Genomic DNA, 18,676 nt, shown 5'->3' on the forward strand with positions numbered 1-18,676 from the left:
GAAAACCATAGAAGGTTTTGATTTTTTTCCCTGGAGTTATTTACAGGCCAGAACAATTTTGAAATAACTCAGCGACTAAATATATTACTTTATGACTGCATATGCACTACACTCCCATACATGCCTCTGTGCTGCAGATGCTGATATTCAGGTTCTGTGTTTAGACAGTAGCCAACAGCTCTTTACCATTTGTCAGATCATGCCACACTCTGAATCATACTTTCCCCTTTAAAGCTATAACACAAGAAAGGCATTGATTGGGGCACACCAGCACTACCTTTACAGCAATAATAAATCTTTGCCAGATGGGAAAAATGCTCCTTCCTACTTCAAAGAATCACTAATCATATAACAGTCGCACAGGACCCATGATATAAATTACTCGGGGCCAAGTCTGAAGCCAGTAGAAAGACTTCCATTGATTTCAGTTAGTTTTTGGAGGCCTGATCCAAAATGGAGATCCCGCGCTGTAGAACAGAAGGATGGGGTAAAGGAGAGGAAGAGAGCACCACCTCCCACAAGGCCCCATTCGGATCAGTAGCCTCCATCCATCTTCCCAACCCTGCAATAATTACCACCGGCACGGCTTGCTACTGCCAGTGGTGAGACATCGTAGTAGTATCTGCAGTAGTGAGCATTATTGCAGGTATACGTGGCAGGAGGACTCGGCTCGTAATTAATCATTTAAAACGCCCCCAAATTACAGGGCATAATTTCCACTGAAACCAATCTACCTGTCTAACCTATAAATGGGGTAGTGAGGGTGCTTGCACTAGACACATATACTTGATTGACAGTCTTCAACTGTAACAACTGTGGCATGAATACAAGGAAAATCTGTGTGGCTTTGCCTCTTAATGTCAAGGCCCTGAACTAGAAAGTCCCACACGGTAATGAGAAGTAGCTCGGGCTCCAGGTGTCAGTGGATGGGAGTAAGTGGGTTGTGGGGATGAGGGATGGTTTGCCCAATTTCCCCTCTCCTGAGACAGCACAGCGGGGGTTGTACTTCCTGCACCGAATGCTAGTAGAAAAATCATTCTTCCTCCTTAGCACAAAGCAGCTGGGGCATGTGCTCTTCTTATTGCAGCCTCTCCTGGCTGTGCTGTAAGCTGCCGCAAGACGTGGTCCATTCCTCCCCCTTATAGACCAGAACTTGAACCTTCCCAAATGGAGGCTGATCATTGCTCCCTGCACTTAGTGCTGACAGCTGCTCCACCCTGGCAGGGGGCATGGGACTCCCAGTGATCACTCCTTGCCCATGGCTGGTTGAACCCCCTTCTCCCATGTCTGCGGGGAGCTGGGGCCCTGTGTGTGTGTGTGGGGGGGCTTCACCCTGTGGGGGTCAGATGACCCACCTCTCCTGAGCAGCCCCTCCACACCCACAGACCCCCCCAGCAATTGCCCCACACCTACCCACAGACCAACCCACATCCCTCCACATACACACCTTCCCCCACATCCCTTCTCTCCCCCTTCCTGCAAACACCCACATCCGTCCAGCACACACCCATCATGTGCAAAGAAAACCAAAAGCACACATCAACACACATAGGTATTTAGAATTTATTGTATCCTGATGATAGAGACACCGGCAGGCTTCCACATTGCTTTAACATTGTAAATATACCAATAAAGCACTGCCCAACTGATTGTTGTCTCTCTGTCTCTCTCTGTCTAGATATATATGTGTGTGTGTATGTGTATAGAGTTGTCTTTTGCTTTAATTGTGGAAGAACATGGATTTTGGAGTATTTTTAAAAATGGATTTGGGCTGCTGCTGCAGCAGTCCAGCTGGCACAAGGGGTAGTGTCCCCAGGTACCAAGTGGCCGTGCCCCAGAAGCTCTTGAGAGCAAGTAGCCCTGAGCTGCTTGCCAGGGCAGCTTTTTGTACGGATGGGGCCAGGACAGGGCAGCTTTTTATACTGCTGGGGACAGCACAGGTGCTGCCCCGGGCTCTAGCTCCCCTTGGCTGCAGATCTGGGAGGAGCTGGGCAGGGTTATTTTGCCCCAAATGGCACAATTTGCTCCACAATGAAGTGCCTGTCCAAGCACATGTGCTGAGGCAAAAAGCCCCAGCTCAAATTTGCACCACTTCTATATGAGCTGCTGCAAGTACACATACTTGCATGTGTGGAAGCTCCCTATGAGAAGGATGGTTGAATGGCAGAGTAATCTGGGCCACACAGATGGTCTGTAATGCTGCTTGTTTTCTTTTTCAGCTGTTTTCTACACTGCTGCCATCCTTGGCCCTGCAGCGGGGTACCTGGTAGGAGGAATGTTTCTAAATATTTACACTGAATTTGGCAGAGAGTAAGTTGGTAAAAAAAACAGCCTTGTTCCTTTTCCTTTCCTCTGCACGCGTCCTTTAAAGCAATGAAATTACTGTGGGTCTTGGCAAGTTGCGTGGCAAAAATACCCATTGTCTGCACTGGTGTCTCAGCCCGCTGAGGTTGTGTGAGTGGGCTGCAAGGGGGCGCAGCTGGCGGCAGAATGATTAGGTTTGCATTAATGCAGCTCCCGGAAGAAAATTGGTCACAGGCCTTGTCTTGCAAATCCTTCATCCTTCCGGTTCGCTGCCTGCTTTCACTGAGCTATGATCACTGGGCGGATTTGCCAGCTTTCTGTTCTTCCTTCCAAGGTCACCCCTTCACTCCAGGGTTTATCAGCGGTTTTATTTAAGGTGTTCTTAAACCAGCCTGAGTGTGTCATCAGGATTTCTTTGCCGCTGCTGTCTATTCCTGCAATGAGCATTGTAAGAGGTCGAGCACGCTCTCGGAGGGAGGCAACAAGAGAGGGAGAGAGAATGGAAATAGAACGGATGAGCCTCGGAGTAGCACTAAACGCAGCCTTAAGCAGATGAACGCAAGTGCTTTTAGTCATCGCTTCGTGGCTTGTCCATGGTGATGACATTGCATGTGCAGGAAAGAGGATCTAAGGCTTATAAGGCTGGTCCAGCCTCTCTGTCCCTGTGATGCTGGGCCCAGGTTCTCCAAGGTACTTAGGTGCTTGTGTCCTGATTATTTTGAAATCAGTGGGTTGTTGCAACTCTTAAAAACCTCTCCCCACTCTTTTTTTTTTTTACAGAGTTGATGTAACCCCAGATAACCCTCACTGGGTTGGGGCCTGGTGGATAGGATTCCTGGGTGCCGGAGCTGCCTCCCTTCTCATTACCTTCCCTATTCTGGGTTACCCTCGCCGGCTGCCAGGTACCTGCAAGAGAAAATCCTGACTAACTTTGGGCTTTGAAGGGGAGCCAGCAGTGTTTCGTCCTTAGCTTTTCTTTCACCTAAGCTGTCCCTGCTGCTGTTGTCACCAGGACCAGCCTCACTTCTCACTCTAGCATTGTCTCTGCCCGGGGCCGGGTAAGTTCCCTGCTTTGCATCAGAGCAATGCATTAGAAGTGCATTACCCCAGTGGGGCAGCACAGAGGTGCATTGTTTTGCTGCTATTAGCCTGCTATTTACACCACCAGTAAAGCTCGCAGCCAGGCAGTTATCCTCCAGGTGCATTATATATTTGTGGCTGTATACACAGGGAACAGGAGACAATTTCCACTGTGCATTTGGCTCCTGTTGGGGCCTTCTGTTAGCCTCAGTGTCCCCACTCCCCCTTTAAGCCATCTCTGCCTTTTGTCGTTTGTTCTCATTTACTGGACCCTTAAGGTTAAGGTGGCATTTCCTGGCCATGCTGCACATGTGCGCACTGTTTTCATGTTCATTAGCTCCTCCATCCTGGCTCCTCCTGTTCTGAGATCTACCGGACAGGGTGTTGCTCTGTTGGATGAGCACCAACAAACGAGGACACAAATCAGCTGGGAAACAACTTCTTGGGCTTCTTAAAGAAGTTATGTTCCCATCTCATGCCCTGCTGTCCTCAGCTTTTCTCTATTGGGCTCCCATACACCAGGAATAAATAGCTACCTGCTTTTTTTTGTCCATGTAGAGGGGAAGTGGGAGAGAGGAAAGAGCAGGAGATTATTTAAATAGCTCCCAAATCCTCGTCACCTACAAGAGGAGTAGAGCGCTTGCTGCTTTTTGGCCTGGCTGGGAATTGGTAAAATAATACACCAAAATATCCACCGGGAAGAATTTCTTAAGAAAACAGGTTCCCATTTCACAGGCAGACTTTCCTTAGGCGCCGGCTGACCGTGCACACTCGGTATCACAAAGTACGGTCTTTTCCTCTGTGAATTTGCTGCCAGCGTGGCCCCAAGCCCTCGTTTCTCATGCGCTCTCGGTTTCCTCCCTCGATGTTTCCAGGATCCCAGCGTTACATTGTCATGAGGGTCTCCGAGGCGCATCAACTGAAAGACGGGAGCCACAAGACCGCGTCGGACCCCGACTTCGGGAAAACGGTGAAAGATCTGCCTCGGTGAGACCTGACTCTACTTGCATGACGTGGAGAGAGCTCTTCACAAAATTAGGGGGGAAACGGGCCCAAATTCAGTTGGCTGCCTGTGGTAGCGCTTGAATACCGGGCACAATCCTATGTTGTATTGTCCGGTGTCTCGCCATGTCCTTTCTTCACACTCCTTCCACTTTAGACAGCTTCCTGTGATGACCTTTCCCCTTTTCTTGCTCGTTAGTCTAATATTTCCATTTCAGATTGATTGCCTGTTGTCCTAGCCTTAGCTCTCCGTTTCCTCTCTATTGTATTTGTTCGTTCCTTGCTTTTCTTCCCCCACCCCACTCTCCCCGACCTACTCTTTGTGTTTTTCCTTTTATCTTTCACAGTAACATATCCATGGCAGACTTTATGAATATAGGACCAATCTTCAGCTCTCTGTTGAGGCAAACACACGCACGCACACATCCAGTTTGAAAGAAAATTGTTTGCTGGGATAAACAGCAACAAATAGCACCTAGCAATTACCTTATATAAATAAAATGCATGTAACATCTTCCTTCTAAATGCCAGGATCTCTTTGTGCTCTGTTTGATTAGCATGTAGTTGAAGGAGGTGGCACGAAGGAAGTGTGGGTGTAGTGAGCCCCTATGATCCCTATTTGGGATGTCATTACCTGTTATCAGAGTGTGTATTGCAACAAAAGCATATCGCTCTATTTTGGTGAAATACATAGGAGCTGGATGTTGGAGAAATGCCCTGTATTGTCTGTAATGAGCTGCTTGATAGGAGCTGAGCTCTCGGTCAGTAAATGCAACGTTATTTCTCAATCCACTTGGAGAAGCATTCGTGGGTAAAACCAGCGTGCACCAGGTCAGATGCACACAATGGAAACCTGGAACTGCAGCCAAGCTGCTGCTAAGGATCAGATGTGACTTTTAAAAATATGATCTTCCTCCTTACCCGAAGGAAGAATCGAAACAAAAGTGCGGAGTAGAAATATACCTCTCACAATAGTCAACCTTTATTAACTCATGTCTCTTAGCAGCTATATTCACACACAGAGCCAGGCCAAAGAAAAGAGAATCACCTGCAGCTCTCCTAGACATCAGGGTGAATTAAGTGCGGTGAAAAAGATTACACACAACAGATTTCAATACTGTTTTTAAACGAAATTCTTGACCGAGTGCCATTTTCTAAGGTCAGGCGTTATTCTCCATATGGAAATTTAAATGTAAAAACTGCACTTAAGTAATGATAAAACTACAGTGATAACCCACACTAACATGGAAGTGAAGGAAGCTGAGTCCGACTCTGAGGGCTTCACTCGAACAAAACTGCCATAGGTCCCAGGTGGACGTCAATCAAGCAAAGCGAGCAAGATCTATTCATCTTCGCTGAACATCTCTTAATGTGTCTAGTCCCTGAGAAACATATGGCAAACAGCTAGAGAGGGATAAACCAGGTCAGATAAAATAAATGCCAATCTGGACCCGAATGGGATTTTGTGTACCTTCAGGGTCTAATAAATTCTCCCTTTTCTAGTTAAAAAAACCCCAGAGCAAAAGAACAAACAAAACCCCATATGTGTCTATTTTCTGGGTCTGATTCAGAGGAGAATCTCTTCTGAGGGCTCCTATTAAAGAACAGATCACGTCTTTCTGTGATGCAGCTATCCATGCATTTAGATTACAAGGACAAAGGACAATTTAATTTTATAGGAACACCCTTCTTGTTTTATGTTAAGCAGGGGCCTGCCTTCAGCATGTTTATGGTGCGTAGATTGAGCGTTTGTTTGAGATAAGTGGAAATCCTGGGGAAGGAAGCTACTGCTCAGTGTCTCATCCAAATTGGCTTTTTTTGGTTCTTAAAAACATGCTATTTTTCACAGTATGTTCAACCAGCCGCAACCAGAAATATCACCAATGAAAGCAGATTTTTTTTTTGCCTGTCCCCCTGGGCATGTACCACTCTGGCTGCACACCTGAAAGATCCCCTGGTGCAGCACAACAGAGATCCAAACAGAGAGGATAAAAGAGACTCCTACTGCAGATAAATAGCTGCAGCTCAGAGAAAGGGAGCTTTGTCCTAAATTAGATAGGCATCTGCATTTATGGGGATCTCTCATCTGCATATCGGGCACTAATCTCCAACACAAAGAAGGTGGTCCACATTTCAGTCCTTCCTTGGATTACTGGAGGGACGAGGCTGGTTGCATGCCGGTTTGCCATGGCATTTATTTTGGAGCCAGAGACGGTGTATCTACTTCCCTGTAGTGCTGTGTAGCCTTAGTATTTTTGAGGGTCCCCGCCTCCTGCACACTATGGGCAAGCACATTAAAAAAGAGAGAGGTTTTTTAACGACCCTATGTGACATTACATTATTATAACCCATTCTCTTGACACTGCACAGTTCTTCAGGTGATCAGACTCTACCCAGGCTCTAACAGCCTCAATTAATTCAGCATGAGGGAGAAGTACCTGTCTGAGTAAAGGTTGCAGGCTCAGGCCTTGATGGAGAGCAAACCTTCTCCCAAGACAATGTTAACCTTCCTTGTTTCCCTCGGCTTCAGGAGCTGAGGGCATCAGCTCATGGGGTTTGGGCAGCATCTGAATGCAATGACATTCAGTCAGCGTCAAGGGAAGAGCTCCTACCGACTTCAGTGGGCTCTCTGTTGGGCAGCACCTCACAAGTGGGCCCTCCACCTGCAAACAAGAGAAACCAGAGCCAGATCCTCATCTGGTATGGTTGGAGTTGCTTTGATTTACCCTCCATAGCCTCCCCTTTGCAAGGGCTTTGAGGCCCCAAAATGACCCCAGGCTTTTACTGCTCTATTTTCTCTTGAACTGGATATGGTCACAGCAGCCACACAAGTCAGCTCATCAGTTGGCAGCTCTGTAAAGTATATTTTCCAGTCAAGAGATTAGGTATTACTCTGCCAAATAAAAGGCAGGTGCTTCTGTTAGCTCCTTTCAGGTGGAAGATGGAGTGGAGAAGGCAAGAGGGCATCCCCCAAACAGTGCTGGATTAAACTAACAATTACAGACACCTGCTCTAATCTAGTCCCATGAAATCAAATTGTAGGAATTTCCCCTCCTTTAAAAATGTTTTGGCTGCTTGGGTTTGATGAAGTCATTTTGTTTGCAGGGGTGAATATGTTGTAAATCCCTCTTTCCCAAGGCAGACGCTCGCTGGCTCTGACCACCAGTTGTATTGCGGCAGCATTGTCCCAATGGCGGTAGCAGTCTCTCCCACGTGATAAGCAATAGTCAAGCAAGCCCTATATATGCCTTTTAAAAAAAAGTCCACCATAACCATCTGCAGGAAGAGCTCTTATGGGCCAGATCACCGTTACTCCAGACAAAGGCAGTTTGTCCCAGCTGCCAAAGCAAGACTTCGTGTAACCCTGAAAGCAGAGCAGTTGCTCCTCTGTATAAAGTTACAAGACAGAATTTCAAGCTAGATGCAAAAGAAATCCCTACAAAGCAATATAAATTCGCGGTCAAATATCTGAGAGAGAGGAGAAGAATTGAGACTATCCAGTGTGCCCCGGGCTTTTTCTGTGTCCAGGCGAAGGATCATGCCTGGCTCTTCTTTCTGCATCTAAATGGCACTTGGTAAATTGTCAGGAATATTGGGTTTCTTCTCATAAATATGAGTTAGTCAAAAGGAAAATGTATCCACTACACAGACTAGCAAATCTGGAAGTAAAACTGTGCCTGGCTGGCAGAGCGGTTTTACAGCAGGGTTGCTGTTTTACAGCAGAAAGGTAAAGTCTTTATGAAAGTGCTTATTGAAGAAGAAAAGGTTTGCCTAATGTCTCCTGTGAGCTGATGAAGCCTGAACTTCCTGTTATAGCAATGCGAGATATAACATTTAAAACCACCTTGTTTCCAGTTACCATAGTTAGTTTTACAAAGATTAATACACACTGGTTGCCCCTGGCTATTTCCTATGTTAGGCACATGGGACTTGGGTTATTCACACTTCAGGGGACAATTCTTTACTTCTTATTTACAGAGCACCCCTGCTTTTATCACCTTGCATTGGGATTACTGTTTGTGGTCCAAACTATTACCATTTAAAGGACCCTGAACTTGTATCCTCTCCCTTCGTGCCTATGGGACTTGCAATACCCACGCTTGCCCGGTTGCAAGAGGGACACACCAGACCCTGATAGTGTGATGGGGAGGCCCAGCCAATGCATTCACAAAGGCACCCAGGTGCCCAGTAGGGGGGAAAAAATCCAGCCTATACACGACTAAGGATCACTTTGCAAGGTGATAAGGAGGGGAGGATGGTGGGATGTGTCCTTGGCTCCCAGCCTGGCTGGCACAGCTGAGCCAGCGTGAGAGGGGAAAATGCTGCCTTTTTCCCCCCACATCTACAGCATTCGTTTCCCCTTTTTTCTTTCCAGGGAAGTGGAGCAGCTGCACTTCTTCCTTTCTACCAGCCCCATCTGGACCTAAGATTTAAAGAGACAGTAGTGGTCTAAAATGGTGCTGTGTGAACCTGTTTCAACCTATTTGTCTTTTGCATGTGGTTCCTGAATTCCCCAGATCAGTCTTGCTGCTCCTGAAGAACCCCACCTTCATCTTCCTCTGCTTAGCTGGAGCCACTGAAGCCACGCTCATTGCTGGGATGTCAACCTTTGGCCCCAAATTCCTCGAGTCACAGTTCAGCTTAAGTGCCTCTGTCGCTGCTACGTATTTTGGTAAGGAAACGAGCTCTGTGCGGTGTCCCCATCTGTCTTACAGCGAAAACCCCATGACCCAGAAGTGGATTATTTTCACGATGGTGGCAATTAAGGTCACAAAATAGTCTAGTCGTTACTCTCTGTAGCGCTTTTAGAAGGAGGCTATCATCTGGAAAGTCATAGGATGCAAATGGCCCTTTCCTACCCAGCAGGTCTGCTCCGTGTGTGGATTCAGTTACATCTATTCGCATTAGTGGGGAAAAAAAGCTTTTGCTGTTCTTGCACCTGCTGGGAAATCCAGTCAAAAGGACTGGGAGGCTGGTTGCTTCCCCAGCATCACCAGGGACTTGTTAATAGGAGCTGCTCAGTATTGCTGAAGTGCACCTGAGGATGCTTTCAGTGGCTCGACTTTTATTGTTGCTGGAAAGAACCCAGCTTGGCTCCTTTGCTCATGCTGAGGTTGAATGTCTACGAGTTAGTGAAAAATGAATGTGCTTATCACCGGGTGTATGTAGAGGCCTATTTGATCTGAATTCAGTGAGGCACAATAGCCGTGGAGTCTCGCATTGCTGTCCTTGCAGTCACTCTGCTGAGCAGATTTGCTTGCTTAGCAGAACATAATTCCTTATTCTTTCCAGTTTCTTTTCAAGCCACGAGTGAAGGCAGATCAATCCTATGGTTTTTCTCTCAGTAGAGTCCACTAAACCCCCACAGAAAAACAAGCACAGCCAGTGGTGCAGAAGGGCAGTTACTGTGCACGTCCTCCGTGCTTAGTCTAATCAGACCAGCAAAAACTCCCCGCCTTGACGGTTATGAACTTGCTTGCCTTCCTCGTCTAGGTTACCTTGTTGTGCCGGCAGGAGGAGGAGGCACCTTCCTGGGAGGCTTCTTTGTGAATAAATTTAGGCTCCGCTGCTCGGGAATCATCAAGCTGTGCCTGTGTTGCACCCTGTCGAGTCTGCTGGCCATTTTCATCTTTTTTGTTCACTGCCCTAACATGCCTATGGCTGGAGTAACGCAGGCATACGATGGAAGGTAAGCTTGGCAATCCCTGTTGAACTTGGCTTGCCGTGGGATGGTGTTGAAATATATGAATCAGCGGAATAAAATCGATTCTCTGATTAATACCAATGTGAAGAGGAATAGAAAATATCATCTGGCAGGGGTGCAGGCCCCATCTGCCAGGCATGTAGGATGGCACACATGCACTTTCAGGATGCATTAATATGCTCTGTCCCATACTCCTGTCCTCTTCTCCTCTTCTTCCAGCCTGCCCCCCAACTAAAAGATGCTCATTGCTGACTAACCTAATGTTTCCTGCAGTGCCTTGCCTGGAAGCAGTCTGAACCTGACTACAGCCTGTAATGCAGACTGTGACTGTCCGAGGGAGGTTTACAGCCCGGTCTGCGGGAGCGACAACATCATGTATTACTCTCCCTGCCATGCAGGGTGCAAAATGCTATCTACCAGTACTAGCCAAAAGGTATGTTTGGAAGAACCCCTGGCAGGTGCTTGCAGGGAGCGTGGACAACCTGAGCTCTGGTTGGCCTCAATAGAGTTGTGTTAAAAGTTTGCAGGAAAGAGAAAGCCATGAATACACAGGGCTCATGAGTCAGGCTCCAGCTGAGATGCGGGTTTCCACGGGAGGTCTGTACTTCTGGGCACCGATCTCATCCTTATGCTTCATTTTTAGTTTTGCATTTCCAAACTTCCTCATGTAAGTCTCTCGGCACAGGGCCTGATTCTGTTCCCACCTACCTGGCCTATGGCCACTGTAAGTGGATAGGAATCAGCGGCGGGGCTCTTGTTTTTCATGGGCATAGCTGGAGATTGCCTTTAGCTCACTGGATGCATGCGACTTCCATGCTGCCAGCAGACTGCGTCCCACTCTGTGCCCTTACTTCTTGAGTTGTATTCCCTGCATATGTCCAAGCCTGTTCACACCGTGTGTTCACATGGCTTCCAGAGCTTCGAGCAGTCTTATGAGGCTCGTGGCATGTATCCTGATGCTGATAGGGCCCACTAAAGAGTTAATCCAGCTCTGCCTCGCATATATTTCAGTGCAAAGCCCTGGCTTTGATGATAGAAATGCCATCTCTGTGAGAAAGTGAGGAATTTTTCTGTTTCCCAGGTTTACCAGGAATGCAGTTGCATTCTGGACAACACCACTGATGTTGGCCAAGCGACGGCGGGGAAATGCACCTCCTCTTGCCAGACAATGCCCCTTCTCATGTGTCTCATGTTCGTTGTGATTCTCTTCACGTTCCTGAGTAGTATCCCTGCTCTGACGGCAACTCTTCGGTAAGGAGAGCTGTTGTTTCGGCGAGAACGCACATATTGTCATCTCTGCCTAAGGACAGAGCCTGCTTAAAATGACATGCTTATCGGTATGTTGATGATATCAGGCCAGATGTTCTTCTTCGTCCTGCTGTAAGCACCCATCTGAGGACTTGAATATCTAAGTAGTCCATTTACATGCTCAGAAAGGTACTTAGATGTGCAGGTACTCCTCTTCCCCCAAAATGTGGATGGCAGTTTCGCTCAAGGCAAAGCAGGCCTGAAAGCATGCCCGTTCTTCATCAGAATTCACCGCTTCATGGGGGTTGTTGGGACCGCTACTCAACATACCAGTGTTTTTAACTTTGTCTATCCTAGGTGCGTCTCAGACAGACAGCGATCGTTTGCACTAGGAATTCAGTGGATTGTAGTAAGAACTCTAGGTATGGTATGAAGAGCACGGGTGTATAACATGTATTATCTATTGTTTTTTGTTGAGTACATGTCAGAGTTGCATCAAGGTACCATACACATATAGGTGAAAACAGGGACATCAGAAGTATATGATGCTTAGGGGAGAGAACAAAATCCTCTGCGCATCTACTTTATTCATAAAAAACTCAATGCTGTTTGCATAAAATTTGCAAATGAAAGGAGAGCTAAATATAGCAAGTGGACTGCTCATTGTAAATAATTCATTTGGCTGTAGAGAGAGAGAACAGCAAAGCTTCATACAATTTGGCTAGCTTGTATTTACTAAATTCAGACTCTTGTAATCCTGGCAGTGATGGGGCTTTGAATTCTTACCGATGTCAAATGTTGAACTGAGGTCTTGTTTTAAGCTTCTGTGTTGGATGTTTCGGTGGAAACGAAAGATCCCTTAACAAGTTGGAGGCTGGACAAGCACCTCGTAGAGCTCGTTTGAGCCCAGTAACCTCCTGCCCATGGCAAGGGACTGGACTTGATGATCTTACAGGTCCCTTCCAGTCCTTTGATGCTATGACTCTGTTTTAGAAACAGTAAAAAATAACCATGGGGTATTAGTAACATTTACTCATTCTAAGAAGAAATGGGGTTGTGTTAGCCTGTTCTCTATATCTACCGTCTATAATCTATTGCCGAACTTAGATTTTACAAAGGGGCAACACGGATTAGTTGTTCAACTCTGAAATGTCACGTATTTGGGGTACTCAAGCCCTTGGGCTCTCTCAAATATCCCAGCCAGAAAGGTTGAGAAATTAATTTACCCAATCATTTTTCATCAAAGTCTGACCCATTTTTTGAAGGCCTTTTGGGTTGCTGTGAAGAGGACTGCTAGGCGTTATGTAACTGAAGCTCCGTTCTGTCTTCGCCCAGGAGGTATTCCCGGTCCTATTGCCTTTGGTTCGATGATCGATAAATCCTGTCTGCTTTGGCAGGACCAGTGTGGAGAACAAGGTTCTTGCTACGTTTATCAGAATTCGGCCATGAGCCAACATACTCTGATCGCCGGACTTGTCTACAAGGTGATGCCCACTTACTGTTTCACTTTTGGCAATAGGGAGCTTCCTGCCTGTAAGAGCAGAAGAGCAATAGGGAGTTGTCTTGGGAAACTAGCATCTCCCGTACTGAGGGGTTACAAGAAGATATTAGGAAGGCAGCTGACTGGGATGGCTTAAGCCTGAAGTCCAGATCACTAGGCAGAGGGCATGGGCAGATCTACAATTTTGAACACAGGGGTACAGACGGTAAGGTGCATCCCCCCCCGGATCTGCCCCTGCACCCTAGAGATCCTTCCAGTCCTGTGAGTCTCTCAACTGTCTTTTAAAAGCGTCTGTTTTCATGTTCTGACCATGAATGTGACTTTTATATCTTCACACAAGAAATGGTCTGAAAATACTGCTATTCCCCAAAATTCCATTTATTTGTCATAATTTGTCCAAGGCTCTGTCCTTGAACCTGTATTGTTCAACATCTTCATTAATGATGTGGACATTGGAGTCAGGAGCGAACTGGCCAAGTTCACCCATGACACCAAAGTCTGGGGCAAAGCATCCACGCCAGAAGATAGGCGGGTGATCCAGGCTGACCTGGACAAGCTCAGCAAATGGGCGGACGAGAACCTGATGGTGTTCAACACCGAAAAATGCAAGGGTCTCCACCTTGGGAGGAAAAACCTGCACCATCCTTATAGGCTCGGCAGTGCTATGCTGGCTAGCACTACGGACGAAAGGGACTTTGGGGTCATCATTGACCACAAGATGAACATGAGCCTTCAGTGTGATGTTGCAGCTAGTAAAGTGAGCAAAACGCTGGCTTGCATCCATAGATGCTTCTCAAGCAAATCCCGGGACGTCATTCTCCCCTTGTACTCGGCCTTGGTGAGGCCGCAGCTGGAGTCCTGCATCCATTTTTGGGCTCCACAATTCAAAAAGGATGTGGAGAAGCTTGAGAGAGTCCAGAGGAGAGCCACGCGCATGATCAGAGGTCAGGAAAATGGACCTTATGATGAGAGGCTGAGAGCCACAGGGCTCTTTAGCCTGGAAAAGCGGAGGCTCAGGGGTGATCTGGTGGCCACCTACAAGTTTATCGGGGTGACCATCAGTATCTGGGGGAACGTCTGTTCACCAGAGCGCCCCAGGGGATGACGAGGTCGAACCGTCTTAAACTCCTGCAAGACCATTTCAGGCGGGACATAAGGAAGAATTTTTTTAGTGTCCAAGCCCCCAAGGTCTGGAGCAGCCTGCCAGTGGAGGTGGTTCAAGCACCTACATTGAACACCTTCAAGAGTAAATTGGATGCTTATCTTGCTGGGATCCTATGACCCCAGCTGACTTCCTGCCCCTGGGGCAGGGGGCTGGACTCGATGATCTCCCGAGGTCCCTTCCAGGCCTGATGTCTATGAAATCGATTAAATCTATTTAATGACCCCTCAGGCACCGCCGTTCTCTTGATTCTCCTAGATTATTTTCCAGACTTAATATTTCCTCTCTGAAATTTTTAGGGAGAGGAAAAAAAACAAACCCTACAAAACCTAACCATTACTGAAATTGGTCTTTCGAAAAGTGGAGTTAAATATATAACTGCAGTCTGTTTGCATGAGTCACCATGATCAAACTGTAAATAAGAGTAAATAACCATTGCTGGAAAATGTTGTGATAGATCAGCTGAATATTTCAGTATTTATTAGCAGAAGGCATCATTTTCAATTCAGTCCAAATCAGCCTTTTGCCTGCAGGTCACAATAGAGCTCGGAAGCTGCCGCGAGTAGGCACTTGGGTAGCAATTCTGCTATATGCAGCAACTGGGAAAATAACATAGGACATTTTCCCTATGGCATAGGGCATAGGGCATAGAGATGGCATAAATCCCTATTGCTCCATGCAAGCTGTCTCCAGGTGTTTTCACTAGCCATCCCAGTGCAACCCTATGTCCTGCTACCCCTGGACCTTCCTGACTCATGGGGTCATGCACCCCACAATCTCTAGCCTCTCCTTATCTGCTCAGTAAACGTCTTCTGACAATGAGTTCTTTAAAGCCATGAACTTGTCCAATGATTAATTCACAAGTTCATTGACTCAGCAAGCTGAGAAGCAGAGCGAGAATTGTGTGGGATAGTCAAGAATAGCAGACCTGCCCCATGACATTCAGACAGCCTGTGTCATAACAGGATACCCAAGCTACCAGAAAACCACATAATGGTACCATTTTAGACAATCTCCTTTTCACATGCAGGGTTTGATGGTATCTGAGGAGGGATCCTGCCTGGGGCATTCAGATTTGGAGCATTTCCTGCAGCTGACAATAGTTTATACAAGGGGGTTTTATGTTCAGTTCAAGGGCAGATGTGTGATTAACATCTGAATCCGATTCTCAGCATCATCGGAGACTGTTAACTGCGGTCCACTGCTGGTGCTAACAGGTACAGGTATGCCAGCAGCCACTGGCACTGCCTGTATAACACAGCCCAGTGCAGAGCCTGAATACGAATAGGGAGCATGTTTGTTATTTGCCTTACGAAAAGTGCTATTCACATGGGGACGAACACTTCTAGAATTAGGAGTTAGGACCTCCATCTAGGACCATCTTGTTTTACCGCCTCGGTAGGATCAAGAGAACTATGCTCCTTGGAGATTTCATGCCAACTCTTAAAAAGCACTTGAGAGCTACACACTATGATGCTTTGCAAGCGAATCTCTTCCTTGGCTTTATAGGAGCCCCAAATTCTCCCCTACAGACCATCTGTCTGAACCCTTGGAATATGCTCCAGTGCTCTTGCTCTTTCACCCTGCTAGGTTTTCTCTTAAGATCAGGCTGGGTCCTTGTGGGAAGGCGGGGGCAGCAGTGTAACTCCCTCAACACAAGAAGCACTGCAGCTTGCAGAGTTGCACTGCTGATTTGCACCACCCAAGGATCCAGTCCTTGGTTTGTAACTATGCTAAGGGCATGGTGGGTTTTATACATGGCTCTAACTATAAGCTGGGGTTGTTTTGATGGCTGCAGGTGCTTGGAACCGTCTTCTTTCTGCTGGCGTGCTTACTTTATAAACCACCTCCACCAGAGTCCCTTCCAGGCAGCTCGGATGCATCAGAAAATGATAACAGTGACCTCCAGGAGAACAAATCTTCAGTCCAGACTGAGATGGATGTATAGCACTGTTAATTCTGTGAGAGACTTATTCCCAGCCTAAGAACATGTCATGGAGAGAGGTTACTGGGTCTGGTTTTTATTGATATTAATTTCCTAACTTTCCTTTTTTTTATTTAAAAGAAAAAGAATCACTTGCCTGGTTTGGATGAATGTTTGCTTAACAGCAGACAGCACATCTGAAGATGCGTGTGCTAATGCCATACACTGCAATTTCATTTTATTAAAAGAAGGGCTACCCACAGTTTCCTACCACTCTTATAAGAAAATTGAGCCAATTAATCAGAAACCCAGCATTCCTTTATAGGATCTGGTCCCAGCTGGTGTAAATTTGCTTTCATTCAATTCAAAGAAGAGCATTCACACTCGTGGAGGACTTGGCCCATATACAACACACAATATACAGTCAACAGTAGCAAAGGACTTTGGTTCAGATGTTTGAGGCCTAAACAAATGCCTGCCCTCATGGTAGCCATCTGCATTGCAAAGAAGACTGGCCCTGAAGCTGTGATGTGCAAAGCAAGGAACAGAAACAGTGACTCCTTTCTTCCTTGAACATATACAGCGGCCCTTGTTTTCTATCTGTGTTCAACCCTTTGGTTCATCTAAAGAAGATAGTTCATATTACCATGCAATGAAATGGTGTTTAATACCAGGGATTAATTGGCTAATCAATCAATGGACTACACACAACACCCTATTGAGACTCTACTAGCCCTGGCTATTTTAACTGTCACTACCCAGTCATTTTACATCTACCGCGTCTGGTTTTGTGGTTCGACTTGCAGTATAATTATAATCTTTATTTGTTTTGGACCTCCCTTTTTCTGTAAAGGGCTGGACTTCTCCATTCTTGTTCCCTTAGACGTTCTGTTGTTGGACACAGAAACACATGAAATATGGATCTATGCAACGTTTGCTTTGTCTGCTCAACAGAGACTTTCGTTTTTAGGTACAAGCAGAAAAATCCAAATTAATTTAATTTTTCCTGATGCTGCTAGTCTGCGACACCTAACATGGTAACACACGCTACTGTATAAGGGGGCTAAGTGCCCAGTTTCTCAGCTGCTGTAAAAAGACTTAGCACCACTGAAGTCAATGGAGCTGTGCTGAATTGTACCGGTTGACAATATGGCCTGTTGTTTGAAAATGCTTTGGCCTAGAGTCTCAAAAACAAAAAAAAAGGTGCGTGTGTGTGGGGGAGGGCTTTAAATATGCCCTTGCAGGGCCAAATAACAGGATTTAAGCCTCTGACTGACAGATGGATGTATCTGTCTTACTTGTTCCTCCCAAATCTGATCATTTGAAAGATTATTTTTTGTGTCTGCAAATGTTTGCACAATCAGCTCTGTGTTAGTGGTGGGTGGAGGCCCACTTGGCGATGTTGGCCAACCCTATGGTATGTTCAGAATGACAGGGCATTCACTCTTGAGCTGTTCAATTGGCACTTAACTTTTGCCGCAAGGTATTTAGAATCACTGTTTCTGTCACGATTTTGTACGTTTGATACATTTTGTTGTCCTAAAAACAGGATGCGGGTTGATCAGCAGGTTTGAGTTTGGGATCATAGGGCCAAATGCGCTCCAAGCACATTCCAAGCCCCTGCACAGGTGGCCCCTTTAAACACGGGTATCTTGTTTTAAGGAAGGGAGGACGTAGGCTAAAGGTAAAACTGGGACTCACATGAAATAATCTGTCCTCTCGGTGGCATTCAGCGAGTGGGCTCTGTAGGGGAGGTTACCTCTTCCATTCACAAATGCTCCTCCGCCAAGGTCAGCTCTGTACGTTGCCATTAAAAGATGTATTTTAGGACCGAGAACCACTGGCTAGACACTGCCCACCCAGTAACCACTCTACCAGAGCCAGTGAAGTGTCTCTCAATATGAGCTGCTCTGTCACAGCCAGAACAACCGCTCCCCATCTCGGGGAAGCCCCTACTCGACGTATGCACAACGCATGCAGAAAGCAGCGCTCCAGAGACAGAGTATTTCTGCAAGCGGAGACCCTACAAAGTGAAAACCTGTTGGTTCCTTCACTTATTTTCAGCACTCGTGGAGATTTGAAGGAGCAGAATTAGTCCCAAAGAGATTAACTCCAACACCAAAAAAAAGAAAGAACTCTTCATCATCTCCAACAGTTTTATTAGCCAGCTGTAACCAAGACAACCACGATCTGCAAGAGTCTGTCACTTGTTTTCTTCTCAAGGGTATTACACTCGGCAAACCGTAAGCACTTCGGACACCCGCAGCGTTCTTTGGGAGGGGAGAGTTGCACAGATGTATTTTACTAACGTATTTTGTGTATAACTATTTATAAAATTACAGGTTTTTTTAATATATTTTGCTGGATGCATCACTAGTCTTGGAATTGGCTTGTATTGTTTCAAGATGAAATGGCAAAATGCTGGTGTTTTGTTACGTTGATGTGCGAGTGTGGAGTCTTGTTTCTGAAAAATTAAAGAAGTTCCTATTCAGGTGTCATTTATTCCGTGTTATGAATGGGAAGTTTTTATTTGGGGGAGGCCATTCCCCAGTCTCGTTTGAAGTATTACATTCCTGTGAAGTGACAGAAATATAGTCCGTATTTCACAGGAACTTGGAACGTGTTTTCCGTTGACTCCAAATCATTGACTGATGCTTTTGAGGCATGACTTTGAATTCATTTAGCCATGGCTATAAGGTACCCAGCAACTAGAACATAATACCTACCACACTCAATGAAGCCAGGGAGAAT

The 18,676-nt window shown here is 46.3% G+C and overlaps 1 protein-coding gene across 4 annotated transcripts in view; it reads left to right on the forward strand.

Annotated features, from left to right (window-relative positions):
• SLCO4A1 (solute carrier organic anion transporter family member 4A1) overlaps nt 1-18,416 on the forward strand; it is a 35,726-nt gene extending 17,310 nt beyond the window's left edge. For all 4 annotated transcript variants that reach the window (XM_090020371.1, XM_090020374.1, XM_090020372.1 and 1 more), the window contains 10 exons: nt 2,220-2,310; nt 3,085-3,206; nt 4,260-4,371; nt 8,904-9,058; nt 9,880-10,075; nt 10,364-10,523; nt 11,172-11,341; nt 11,696-11,760; nt 12,674-12,822; nt 15,800-18,416. In XM_090020371.1, the coding sequence (XP_089876497.1) occupies nt 2,220-2,310; nt 3,085-3,206; nt 4,260-4,371; nt 8,904-9,058; nt 9,880-10,075; nt 10,364-10,523; nt 11,172-11,341; nt 11,696-11,760; nt 12,674-12,822; nt 15,800-15,949 (1,370 nt within the window). In that variant the 3' untranslated portion in view covers nt 15,950-18,416. The remainder of the gene's footprint in view (nt 1-2,219; nt 2,311-3,084; nt 3,207-4,259; nt 4,372-8,903; nt 9,059-9,879; nt 10,076-10,363; nt 10,524-11,171; nt 11,342-11,695; nt 11,761-12,673; nt 12,823-15,799) is intronic.
• Nucleotides 18,417-18,676: the final 260 nt, after the last annotated feature.

Source organism: Crocodylus siamensis, chromosome 10 (genome assembly GCF_052110815.1).
Source record: "Crocodylus siamensis isolate JL-2025a chromosome 10, ASM5211081v1, whole genome shotgun sequence".
Taxonomy (NCBI): Eukaryota; Metazoa; Chordata; order Crocodylia; family Crocodylidae; genus Crocodylus; species Crocodylus siamensis.